General features: G+C 33.3%; 1 protein-coding gene across 5 annotated transcripts in view; it reads right to left on the reverse strand.

Annotated features, from left to right (window-relative positions):
• LOC143249443 (serine/threonine-protein kinase VRK1-like) overlaps positions 1 to 14,628 on the reverse strand; it is a 93,815-nt gene that overhangs the window by 49,008 nt on the left and 30,179 nt on the right. For all 5 annotated transcript variants that reach the window (XM_076499291.1, XM_076499293.1, XM_076499292.1 and 2 more), the window contains exons 2-3: positions 13,456 to 13,577; positions 5,436 to 5,579 (exon numbers count right to left, since the gene is read on the reverse strand). In XM_076499291.1, the coding sequence (XP_076355406.1) occupies positions 5,436 to 5,579; positions 13,456 to 13,507 (196 nt within the window). In that variant the 5' untranslated portion in view covers positions 13,508 to 13,577. The remainder of the gene's footprint in view (positions 1 to 5,435; positions 5,580 to 13,455; positions 13,578 to 14,628) is intronic.

A 14,628-nucleotide genomic window follows, 5' to 3' on the forward strand; every position in this document is an offset into this window, starting at 1 on the left:
AACCCAGGATAAACAGAAAATAATACATACTTATTATGCCTAATTAAACAAGATACTTAACCCAATTATTGACTGACCTATAGGAACTACAGGTAAACCAAAAATAAACACTTGTGAAGCCTAACTGAACAATATATAACAAAAAATATCACTAAGTACTAAAAGAAAAACTTAACCAAACAGTAACACTGGAATCAGTCAGTTCCAAATGAGAGAAAATATAAGGCTTTATGGCATGAGGAGAAGTAGTTTTTGCATACAGAGGGTGGCAATGAACAAAATTAGTTATTTATGTGAGAAGTGGAAAAATACCATATCAGATCTTAACAAATGATTTTCTTTTTTGAAAATGCATCATTTTTTAATTATGCATCTTCCTTAAACAAACTTACCAACATATCTTTCAATTTGATACTTTTTTTCATTTTCAAGATGATTTGATTAAACAATATTTTAATAGTTAAACAGTAAATTTTCCATTCAAAACAAATATTTGCATTTACAAATTAAGTAATGTTTTTCTGAAAAAAAAAAGAAGATCTTTTTCAATCATTTTTGTCTGTCAAATTCTGATACAATATTTCACCATCTTAACAGTATCTGACATAAACCATAAAAGTAAATAATTATATCTTTGATGATAACATTAATTTCCTAGTAAGAGAGCAAAATTTATTTTTGTTAAAGAAAGAACAAAACTGAAAGCACCTTCTACTGAAAATAAATAAATGTAGGTGAAACATCAAAATTTGAATTTCTATGTGATAATAATTAAGCAACTACAACCAAAAAAGTAATTATAACAAACTTTAGCTAGTTTCAAAAACATATTGTTTGGTTTATAAGCAAAATGTTTTTGCACAATTACAACTTCAGTTGAAGTTTTAAATTTAAAAATGGGCTTCCTGCAACTATTCAGATGTGGGTCTGCTGCAAAATATGTCATATCCAAGTTCTTTACATGCAATGGGATTTTCAATACTTACAACATTTACAGTGTACAAGAAAATGGATCAAACATAATTAATTTTCTTTAGCTTAACTGTATGAGCTGCAACTGCTAGAACTAAAGTTGGCAGAGCTTCAAAATTGTTCCTATTTGTCCTCATCAGAACCATTCAATCTATGTTTGATAGTTTTTAATAATGAGAAAAAGATTTCATATTGAGGATATGGATAGTTCTTTTGGATTGTACCAACTGCGTGTAGCCTAATATTTGTAGACGAGTATTCCTGCAGAGTTACTAAAAGAACATACAAACACAAGCTGTTTTGTTTTGTGTGTTTAGTGTAAGTTATTACACATTTCATTTTTTTTTTAAAGTTAATTTTATTAATATTAATGTTTACAAATTTTAAAATAATTCTGATTATCATCATAAATTTATTTTTACATTTGTGAAATATTTTGCATGATTAGGTAAGTAAACTTCACAAGATACTACTGGATTTAGAGCTGAAAATGCTCTTAATAGTAAAGATATTCATCCAGTTGATAATGATTAAAATAAAACAGTTAATAAATTTGTATTCCTGTCTCTTCATTTACAAAACTATGCATTTTTAGCTACTCTGCTGTATAGAATTACCTTCATTAATACATGATTTATTTACTTTTGAGTTCCAATTCACAGCTTAGTTATGCTAAAAATGAATTGATAGTTCCATTTCATCATAACCTGTGCTACTTATCTTAAAAAAAGAAAAAGGAATTGCATAATGAAAAAAAATCGAATTACATGTTTTTATTACTCAGAGAGAAACAACCATTTCTGATGAGCTTCAAAATAAATATGGTTAAAAAACTTTCAATTATTCATCTTTTGGTTAATAAGCATGTCCTGTAATGTGAACTTTGAACACGTCTAAACACAAAATATATGAGTGTCTTCATTGATTTGGCACATGAGAACAGTACCTGGATCTTGTTTTTGCATTCTAAAAACCAGAAAGAATTTTATATCGAGTTATAGATCATGAATGACAATATTCTATGATAAATAACCTAGTGAAGCAATGAAAGTTATAAACAACTACATAATGACAATAAACATGTTCAAATCATCATGTGCACAACATTAATTTCATAAGCTTTAGTGTAATTTTGACTGATACCAATGATTACTAAATCTAAAGGTCTTTATGTGTCAGAATAGCCCAGGTACATAAAGGTTTATAACAAAAAAATTTGTAAATATGCACAAACTTAACAGGTAACTCAAATTTCCTAAACAAGATTAGTATCTTGAATGAGACATCTTTGTGTTATTATGAAAAGTAAAACTACTTTCCAGAACACAACTTTTTTTGCCAACACCTTGAAATTTTCCAATATAACATGACACCTGGTGCCAAAAGAAAGTATAAAAGCAAACAATTTTAATTTTTGATGTTATAAACCTATTTTCTGAAAATGTCCTCCTGAGGAAACACGTACTTTAGCTACCAAGCAATTTCATGTTTTTAGTTATCAATATCCCTTCAGGCATATTAAAGTAATATTTCATAATCTAAGTTTTTATCAGAAATGCTTGATTTTTGTCAAAGTTATGATTCTACATAGATACTAAAAGGCAAGGCACACCAAGTTGATGAATGACATCCTTCTTATAATTTAAAGGCAAAATGTACAAAATTTTGTGTAATAGTTATAAAATAGGTATTTATGTACTTTCCACTAATGTAAATAGCACTTACAACAAACTAATTTTGGCAGGGAAAAGAAATCCCCCAAATTTTAGTGTTCCCACATAAGTACAACAAGAACTTGCATTCATAAATTTATCAGGACAAGAGGAAATGACACTTCTTAGCCAGTTCTGTGACATATCTTGTCATTAAAAATAATTATGTTGTTACATGTGAACCCATGACCAAGTTACTGGAAATAATTTACAAAAATCAGCCAGTGCCTATTTTACATTACAGCAACAATGATGTCTCATATGAGTGGTTGATTTGTTTACATTTGACTAATAACCAACTAAGATTGAGTATTAAAATAACTTTGATAATGAATTTTTGTATTTATGGTTGGCATACAACTAAAGATGCTGCCATTTCAAAACAATTTAGTATTTTGTTGGAAACAGCCATTCTGTTAACTATTTGATCTTATGTTAATGATGAATATTTTGAGTTATGATCCTATTGATAAAATAGGCGAACAAGTTTACATGTAATATTTGAGAAAAAATATGAATATTACGTGAGAGTAAGTGTAGCTGCTCAAATGGAATCATGAGTAGAAAAAAAAACAAATTAAGCAAAAAAATATGGTTTTTGCTTCTCAATTAATTCCAATGTAATGTTTTAAAACCTTTAAGCAATTAAAGAAAAAAAAGTTTAATAAGGAATTCTAATATGAAAACCAATTATTTGAAACTCAGTAATTTACACCCACAAAATTAAGAAAATTATTTACAAAACTTTTTATTTATAGGCCTAGACTTGTATAATTATCAAAGAACTTTTATAAATTAATGCTAATACACTTAAACCATGTTACATCCTACATTATTATTTTCATAATTTAGATTACACACATGTACACAAAGGCTGCTATGTGTCAATGACAATTATTTAAAGGAAACACGAAAAATTGATTTTTAAAGCACCAATTTGAAATACACAAAAAACACACAACTTACCACTTTCAATAAGGAATATGGTTAATTTCTTTTTCTAGAGTTGATACTTCATGTAAGTGCATCTTTTCAACTATTATGACATTTAATTAGATCAAACACAACCTGCACACTGAAAAAGCTTCACCAATGCATATATTAAGCTACTATGTTATTCCAAGGTAAGCTGTGTAAAGTGAGGATAAGACACAAAAAACCAAATAACTGTTTGTTTGTTTTTTTACTTTACACTGCATGTCAAGAATGTTTCATGACTGAGAACCTTAGCTAATCAGCATACAAGAAAAAGTTAGATTTTGAGGATCAGGAAATTAATACAGTATGGGAAACTTAACTTAAACAACATTTCAACTCGTAATGTTATAATTATCATTGATATGCATACTTTGTTGAAACAAGTTTTAAGTTTCCTGAGCGACTTCTGTTCCTTTGAAGTTAAATTATCCTTTCCTTCTTTTCCAGTAACAGAATATAATTCAATTTTTTGACAAATTAACTGTGATTCCAGGTTTATTCAATAAACAGGATCAAGATCTGGTTTACCTTTAACTAAGGATTTTAAAACATTCTTTCAATCCTAATTTCCTATTGAATTTATATATATCTTTTGCAAGTTAGATTTGATTAGTGGTAGTAAATGTCAATCTTTTTGCTAATAATTGCATTTCGTTTCCTTGCAAATTAGTTTCTGTCAAATAAACAATTTTAAAAAAATTCTGAGCCTCTTAATCTAAAAGTTTAGGAAATCTCATTTTCTTTTGTATGATCTCTATTCTCTACCTGAATGTCTTGTATATTCCATCTTGTCGAAATTTCTGTCTAAATCTTTCACTTCTTTGTCCATGTATTTTTTTATGACTTCGAACACATTTATCTCCTATATCTGCACCTCTAAGATCCCATCTAGCATTTTGTTGTATGTTTTTTCTTCTCCATTTTCTTGTATTGTAGAATATATTTTCTTCTTCATTACCAATACTCTGACAATCTTCCTCTTTACTTTCAATTTTCTTACCCCTCTCTAGATTTTCTCTGTCTTTCTTCAATTGTTCTATTATTAACCACATTCCCTTTGCTCACATTTTTCATCACTTATTCTCTCTTCTGTTCTACATACATCATTCCAATATTCTATCAGTGCTCCAAAATCTCTATTTTCCATTCTTTCATTGAATAAATTCCAAATTTATGAGTCAATTTCTGTGAACTTTATCTTTTGATTTTCCATTCTAACTTCCAGAGCTTCAATTTCAATTCTTCTATTTCTAATCTTGTCTTCATTTGCTTTTTTCCACATAAAATAGCTTCTTTACATTTTTGTGAAATTTGAAAAGATTTTTCTACAATTTCATTTGCACATAATTTGCTTAGTCCTTCTGTTTCCTAGCTTCTCCAAAATATAAATTTTCTTTCTTTCAAACAAAATTATCTTATAGTACTGTCTAAATAAACTTTTCCTTTTCATCTATAGTTTCTTGGAAATTATAATTTCTTTCCAAGAATCTGTTTTCTGCTCAAATCAGTTCCAATTAAACTTTTTAATATTACTTGATGTTCATCACAACTTTCTGTCATGTCTTCCAGTAATTCTTAATCATATCCACAAGTGAATTTTATGTACATATATAGATACATATTAAAATTTGTATAGGTATTGAAATTAATTTGAGTGTTTGATTTGGTAGTAACATTTAATTGATGGATATCTAAATTCATCATATGTATCACAGCATTTTACAACCAGTGTAGTTAACGTTACTGGTACAAATATTTAATTGCTTGACTTACCCAAATAAATTTCACCAAATCCACCAAGTCCAACAGATCTACCAAGCTTCCACTTTCTCTTCATCACATCTGTCAGCACTTCTCCAGCTGGGATGGGATCTGGAAGTCGGTGGCCATTTGATGCTACCCGTGGACGGTTCACTGCTACAGTTAAAAATTAAGAGGACACAGTGGAGATTTTGAGGAAAACCCCTGGGAAACTGTTTTTACTTTTTTTTCCATACTTAAAAGTATTTCCAAGGATGAACAGTTATAATTAACTGATGAAATAGAAATGTGCCAACACTGTCTTGTTGGTTACTTCCACATTAAACTAGTTATTATTGAAAAATGCTATAACATCTTAAGTTTCCAAAATGTAATCTTAACTAATCTGTATGGACATGGCAGATCAAATGTATGTTAATTCGCTATGCTCAATCCAGAATTCACTAATGTGCATAATCACAAGAACTCCAATATTAACATCATGAAAAGAAATTCTGAAGGTTCTCTTGAATTGGGTTATGTTTTCAATTTTGTGTGTATTTTATTACTCATAAAAGGTATAAAGGTCAGCTTACGGTCAAAGATAAGCCCCAAGAACTTGGTCTCATGGACCACTGGCAGCGAAACTTCACTAATATGGAGTTCAGGATCAGGGTGGATACCCCGTTGACGGCAAAAGTGCATGCAAATGGTTTCAACGAGAGAAAAATTAAAGCCGTTCGCCGTAGTCCACTTCAGTACATGATTGAGGGCAGTTTGTAGTTGCCGCTCAATATATCTCATGTTCGACGACTGACACGAAATGTGAAAGTTGTCAGCATAGAGCCCGTTTGCAACAGTGAGAGGGAGTTGTTCAGTGATGGCATTTATCTTTATACTGAAAAGTGTTACCCTCAAAACACAGCCCTGAGGGACCCCAAGTTCCTGTACAAAAAAACAGGAAAGTATCGAACCTACACAAACTTTGAATCTCCTGTCCATTAGTTTGAGAAAGGCTTCTCTGTTTGATGTTTCAAGTTGAATTAGTGGTCGAAAAGTGGTCCGTGGTGGAATGCTGTTGTCGGCGAGAGGAGGTTATTCGATTTGAGAAACGAAACAAAATGAGCATTAACCATCCTATCTAAGGTCTTACTAAGACAGCTCGTCAAAGCAATTGGACAGGAGTGTGAAGGAATCTTGGGATCTTTCCCAGGTTTAGAGAAAGGTAAGATAATAGCCTGGCACCAGGCATCAGGAAAAACACTCTCCTGCCAGATCCAGTTAAAAACAATTAGAAGAATATCAAGAGAAGCAGGAGAGAGATAGTGCAGCATGTCATGGTGTACATCATCAGGTCCAACAGATGTACTGCTAGACTGATGAAGGGCCATTTTTGGTTCCACCAGTGTAAAGGGACAATTATAGACAAACAAACAGTCAGTTTGAAAGGAAAGAGGTGAACGCTCTGCCCGAGACTTGATGACCAAGAAGGTGGAGGAACAAGCATAAGTGCTAGACACCCGGCAAAAGCTTTCACCTAGAGTATTGGCGATGCTCCAGACATCAGCTACCTCTTGGCCATCAGAGAGTACGATGGAGAGGGGGACAGAATTGTAGTGCCCACTGACCTTTTAATCCTGTCCCATATGACCTTGGAACTGGTGGTAGAAGATATGCTGATTGTGAACTTAATCCAAGATTCCTTCTGGCTTTGACGTCTTACCCACCTAGCATGTGCAAGGGCCCGTTGGAAAGCGATGCGGTTCGAAAGTGTGGGATATCTACAGAAAGTATCCCAGGCCCGTTTTTGACCCTTCCGTGCCAAGTGGCAAGCAGGATTCCACCACTGATGAGGATATCGTGGGAAACGTGTTGAGGTTTTAGGAATACACTGAGCAGCTGCTTGTATAATACAGTCAGTTACCACTGCCACACAGTTGTCTATTGATGTCCGATTCACAATGACAGGATCAAATTCGTAAGAGCAGTGAAAGTAAACCAGTCTGCCTGATCCAGCTTCCACGGGAGCACGTGAGTAGGGTGGCATCGACCACAGCCAGTCTCTCTCAAAAGTATAGGAAAATGATCACTGTCAAGTGGATTATTGTCAATCCTTTATGAAAAGTGGGAGAATATAGAAGGGGAGCAAACAGAGAGATTAATAGCGGTAAAGGACTGACTAGGTGCGTGAAAATAAGTGGAAGAATCAGTATTGAAAAGAGAAGGATTGTGATCAGAGAGCATACGCTCTACAGAGCAACCCCTCCTATCAATAACAGCACTTCCCAGAAGAGATGATGTCCATTAAAGTCCCCCAGGATTAGAATGGAAGATGGCAACTGTTCAACAACAGCATCAAAGTCTGATCATATGTCTCTCCAGGGGACAGGTAGAGAGAACAAACAGTGATGGTATGACCCAAGGAAACACGATTGGCTACGGCCTCCAAGGGTGTGTTGAGTGACAAAGACAGGGTGGGCACATGTTGATCAACCAATAGTGCCACCCCTCCATGTACTCGTCCATCACACAGCCTGTCATTTCTGTACAGAGAAAACTGTCAAATGGTGACTGTATCAGCAGATTTTAGAAATGTTTATTGTAAGGAAAGACATACAGGATGGTAGGAAGCAATCAGTGTTTTGATATCATCCAGATTAGAACATAAACCTCGACAGTTCCATTGTATCAAGGTGGCCACTGTAGTTTTTAATGAGTGGCAGACAGCAATTTCCGAGCCTCAGGATAACTAATGTTATGGGTCGCTTTCAAACACTGTGGTAGGAAGTGACTGGAGAACCCTTCTGTTTATGACCACGTCTTTTTTTCCTTACTGTCCTTATTCGAGGAGGTCTATCAACCTCCATGGATCCTGCCAGAATCTCTGGTTCTTCAACTCCCTCTCAACAATAACTCCTCGTGATGATTTGCCCTAAAGGTTTTTCTGAAAGAGAATGTAATATAAGAAAATGAAGTACGTGTGTTGCAGATGTTAAAAATTGCTGTTCAGTCTTCAAGACGTGGTTATTTACCTATTAACTGTTTTTTCACTATTTTATTTAAAATTTTTTGTTGGAGGATCCATAGGAAAAAAGGAAAATTTCGGTACCCACTGACCCCACCCACCATGGAGCCCTATTAGGGGACGCACTACAATGTCATGTAAGGACATTGCAGCAACGCCAGGGTTTCGTGAGCACTATACCCAAAACCAGCATCAGACACAATGTCCACAACACCCATTGAGATCTTTCAACACTGGCACTTGGTTGACTCTAGCCCAAGTGGACCAGCCGATTGACCCAAGGGGGGACCACCCAAAGGCTGCCCGTCTACAGGAATTCAAGGCCAAAGTGGTGTGTTAGGGTTGGACCCCTCAACCACCAGGATCCTCTGCACCCCTTCATGGGTCACCTCGCACGGCAAACACGTGGGTGGATGTTTAGATCCCAGAGGAGGTAAACTAAAAGAACAGAACCTTCCCTTGGAGGTCCCCTCACCATGTACAGGAATCCACACCGAGGGCAACATATGCATAAAAATGATTCATTTGCAAAATATGGCCTACTTGGGGAAACTAGTACTTGACAGGTTAAAATACAGGTGTGCCACCAAGTCCACAATGCACTATTTTCAATGGTTACACACACTTAAAATATGTAATGCTTTTACAATCTCATGCTTTTCGTACAAGTGCTCTGTGACTTAAATCATAGAGTTGATAAGTTTTACTTTGTGTCTGACAGTAATCAAACCATAAATTTAACAGATTGCAACTTCAGTTCAACTAAATTCAAATAAATGGAAGATTAAGTATCACTTCTGAACTGCACATACACACACATACATTTTCATACTATAGCGGTATACATCTGGAAGATTACAAGGTTTATAAATGATGATGATCACATAATACAGGCTTGCTGTAATTCAAACATCTTTGTGTGTTTTTGTGTGAATGTGTGAGGAGCATACTGAAACTTAGCAATCCACTTCAGTAGCAGACCGTTAACTAATAATCTAAAATCCTAAATTCTAATCAAATGCTGGAATGTATACGCGTCCATTGTTCTGAGAATAACATCTTATGACAGAATTTAAGATGTACAGGGAATGTACAAGCAACACTATACTACTTTAAATTGCAAAATATGTGTGTTTTTTTTTGACAACCTTAAATATTTAGTAAGTGATACTCCCAGTGTTTCAGTGGCTAAATGAGGTCCATAAGCTACTAGCTGAACAGCCCTGAAGTAAAAAAGAAAGAAAATATGTTTATAAGCATCTCTCAATACTTACCTAGAAGGTATACCTAAAAATATATAGAAAAAAAGTAAATATTTATTGTTTGAAAGCACTATGCATTTTCCCAGCAACAAATGAAGTGTAAAAAGCAATAGTATTTGCCCAATTTATTTAGATGTGATTAAATATATATTACTCAAGATTTAGAATTAAGTATTGATAAAATGTAAAACATTTTGTGAAAACGTGTTGTGCTCATATATATACTGATCATCACAACCAATACTTAATCAAGACAATCAAAAATCTACATCACTAGTTCGTTAATATCGAAAGATAAGTACAGATATGCAGAGCACCAAAACTAGGAAAATGTAAATCTTACATAAAAAAAGATTCTATTCTACATGTTAAAAATAACTTTAGGAAAAATTGATGTAAAGTAGATGTAATTGTTTCTTGCTTGCTTAAACATAGCTAACTATCAAAATCACAGAATTACAAACCCAAGAACAGATTTTCATAACAGGATTTAAAAATCTACTACTGATGTAGTTCATTTTTATTTGCAATTTTGTGTACTTAAAATGTGAAACTGATAAAATAAACAAGATTTTCATAACAGGATTTAAAAATCTACGACTGATGTAGTTCATTTTTATTTATGATTTTGTGTACTTAAAATGTGAAACTGATAAAATAAACAAGTTTATACTTTGAGATATATAACTCTAAAAACAAACAAACTATATGTGCAGTTTATTTTCTTGATGTTTCAAGCAAACATTTTTCATCCTAAAAACAAGCTGTTAGTTAATAGCAACTGCAGTTTCATTAACCAAGGCTCAATTTTAGCAGTTGTTACAGATGACTAAAACTTCCTCGGAAGATCAACTCGAACCCCATGATGTCTGATGGTCAACTAGCATCCTGGAACAAAGGAGCATCACAATCCATTGTACTCTTATCCATGCCCAAATTATACATGTAATATTGACTCCAATTCTCAACCGAAGTTATTTGTAAATTCCCTAACTATGCACTCAAAAATTTGAACTTTGTTTTTTTTTTTTTGAGGGTCTACGTTTATTTGCTCTTTAACACAACCAATAAAGCTTTCCAGATAATCTGGACATTTCCTTAAAATCAAGCCCTGTTTAAACATGGGACAGTGTGTGCATGCATGTGCATATAAGGTGTTGTCAGTCTTTTAGAGTGTTCTGATGGATTGTGGAGAGTGTTATGAATGGTTGAATTATCACTTTCTGATTGGAGGCAAGATTTTCTGTAGATTCAACTAATGGTAGACACAAGTTACTCACCTCTAATCCAGAATCTGTTTAATGTAGATTTAATAGTGTTAATATAAAATGATTCGTTGATTTTTCTTGTCTTCCAGAATATGTCTGTGGCAATGATTCTAGTTTTCTCCCAGTTTGTTCTGTGTCCTGTTGATGTGGCGTGCTCTGCAATGGCTGGGTTTTGCATTTTCATGAGTCTTGTACTATCTTTGTGTTCTTTCATTTTTGTCATGAATTTTCTTTATGTTTCTCCAATGTATATTACATTGCAAGAACAAAGAATTTCATAGATGCCATTTTTGAGATTCTCTCAGTTCTGTGGACTACCTAAGGTACACAAACCTAATATACCTTTAAGGCTTATTGTCAGTGCTCAAAACACACCTTGCCATCAACTGGCCACCTTCCAAGTACCTATCTTATCTTTACTATGAGGAAACACTGAACACCACATTGAAAACTTGACAGATTTCACAGGACAACTCAGAAAGCTACACATCAAATCCCAGGATATTCTGGTCTGTTTTGATGTCACAGACCTATTTACAAATGTTCCAACCTCAGAAACCCTTCACATCACCAGACAACTCTCTACCACAAAGAACACATATGAAAATAGATCCCATAAAAGAACTAACAGCTATTTGCCTACAATCAACCTATTTCCAATACAATGAGGAATTCTAGGAACAAGCAGATAATCTAGTCATGGGATCACCACTCTCTCCAATCCTAGCAGACATTTTCATGGAAGACTTTAAAGAAAGACCTATAAAAACAAGTTTCTACAGATATTATGTCAACCATACATTCGTTATTTGGCCCCACGGTCATGAAAATTTACCAGCCTTCTTAGAACATCTCAATTCCATAGGCAAAAGAATACACTTCACTATGGAAATAGAGGAACAAAACAGTCTACCACTTCTTGAAATACTCATTAGCAAACAAGCAAGACAATTCACCACAACTGTATACAGAAAACCCACCCACACAAACAGATGCCTACACTTCCAGTCCTATCATCCAAGAACAAGAGAGCAGAAAACATTTGCTATAAGACATCCATTGAAGCAGAATGCCAACAGATCATAGAAAGGTTTAAACAGAATGGTTACACCTCCTTTTTCATCAAAAACTCCTTGAAGAAGACCATGACAGAAAGAAAAGATCACAAAGTCATCACCACTACCACCATTTACCTACCATACCTGCAAAATGTCACTGAAAAACTCAAACACAAAGCCAAGAAATTCCACACAGAAGTCCAGTGGACATTCTACAATACCTTGAGGTCCATTCTGGTAAAAAACAAATAGCAACCTACCAAAGAGAATCTCAAAAATGCCATCTATGAAACTGTGTGTTCCTGCAACACTACATACATTGGAGAAACATAAAGAAAACCCACAACAAGAATAAAAGAACACAAAGATAGTACAAGACTCATGAAAACACAAAATCCAGCCATTGCAGAGCATGCCACGTCAACAGGACAAAGAATACAGTGAGAGAAAACTAGAATCATAGACACAGGCAAATTCTGGAAGACAAGAAAACTCAAAGAGTCACTTTATATTAACACCATTAAACCTACATTAAACAGAGATTCTGGATTAGAGGTGAGTAACCTGTGGCTACCATTGGTTGAATTTACAGAAAATCTTTCCTCCAATCAGAAACAGTAATAATCCAACCAATCATAACACACTCTCCACAATCCATCAGGACACTATGAAATACCAACAATACCATACATACACACTGACCTGAAGACAAAAGGTGGAAGACCTTTGAAACAACGTCCTCTACACTTGTGTTTCCACAACAGGCAGTTGCTGTCCATTCTACAAAGTTTCATCATGAATGCTCTGCCTAAACAATCTATCAAAGAATGACAACTATTTGTAACAATTTTCCTCTAATTTATTAGTATCTTGCTGAATAAAAAGGAAAGAGCAGACCAGTGTAAATGATTATCACTGAAAATGACAACTTTGATAATAAAAATAAATGAATGTAGAAAAGTTGAAAAAAGTTTAACTGTTTCTGATCAAACAAAGCATCCCACATATTAATCAAAATTAAGTTTAAAATTATAAAACTTTTATATTTATTTTCAATGTCTTTTGGTCTGAAACATTCTACTTGCATGTTAAAGAATAAGCAACAAAACTAGTAGTGTATTTTAAAACCAATGAGTGGAAACTTAATAAACAATTCTACTCCTTTTTTCATATTAAGTATAAAAGCACACTGTCTTTCACAAACATTTAGTTGAAACTAGCAAATAACATTAAGCAAATTGCTGCTATTTTTTATTGTAATTTTAGGTACTTAATAAATATAAACTACCACAATTTTAATACTGCACAAAAGCCCAACTTCTTTAATAATAAATTTTAAACTTTAATTCAGTCAGCTTATCTTTCGAGGATGCACACTGAGCAAAATTTAAAATATTACTATTATTTTTAAAAAAAGAATAAAAATGAATAAAGTCTTACCTTTCTTTTTTATAATTGTTCCTTCCACATCTCGACTACCTCTTTTAGGCATTTTAAATGAAATTTGTCAATAGCACTGTTTGAGCAGTTCACAAAAAGTTACTCCATCGACTTCATAGATTCTGAAAGATATCAACAGTATTAGTTATATTTCAACTCCTTAGTACAGGATTGCACAAAGAATACACTGAGTGAAACAAATATCCACAATGTATCTCAAAACACCTGGTATGGGTATAAACACTTTTATTGATAAGGAGAGAACAATGTTTCAACCTTCCTAGGCCATCTTTAGGTTAAGAAAGAGTTTCAATGTGACCATTAACGGACATGTCTTATGGACGAGAGTATAAATGGGTATGGGATTGTAGGGGGCATTAGGGTACTAATTAGTATAGGTATAAAGGTGTTCCTTTATATTGGTTTAATTTTAGTTGTTCTCTCCTTATCAATAAAAGTGTTAATACCAATACCAGCTGTTCTAAGATACATTTTTATTTCAAGTGAATTTCTTGTCATCAAGAAATATACACAATAAAAGTTTATTTAAAAAAAACACACAGTGGTACCTATAGTTTAACATTACACAAAACATTATTAAAAGCATATATCTAAATGTAATTACTGATCAATGCACTAAAGCAACTGGACAAAATTAAGAGCTAAACTACTGTTGTTGTTTTTTGTCTTACACAAGATGAGAAAATCCATTTGTGCACTTGTATGTACAAGTAAAAATATCAAAATTACAGGCAAAATAGAATTTGAAGAACCAATCTGGAAAAAAAAATTAAATAGATTTACTTTTCTTTTTTACTTTACATTTAGCTTCACCAGCACCTAATTATTTCATTACTGTAACCATCTAGACGAAAATATCATCTGACACACACATAAGGAAAGTAGTACAAGAAACTACAACACAGACAAGAGACAGTATATATGTATGGCAAATGCCAGATCAAATTCCTGCAGCTAACAACAGAAGGTAAACATTTGTCAAAAATGTATGATAAATAACAATTTATAGTTCACAATAGAATTTAATCCCAAATACAGCTTTTAGAATAATAAAATATATTGATAAGTTAGTGTGGCAACAGTAACTTTAAGTAAGATGAATAAAAAATAACTGAATTAATCTCATTGAACAAACTGGTTTTAAATTAATTT

The sequence above is a fragment of the Tachypleus tridentatus genome, chromosome 4 (assembly GCF_004210375.1).
Source record: "Tachypleus tridentatus isolate NWPU-2018 chromosome 4, ASM421037v1, whole genome shotgun sequence".
In the NCBI taxonomy this organism is placed as follows: domain Eukaryota; kingdom Metazoa; phylum Arthropoda; class Merostomata; order Xiphosura; family Limulidae; genus Tachypleus; species Tachypleus tridentatus.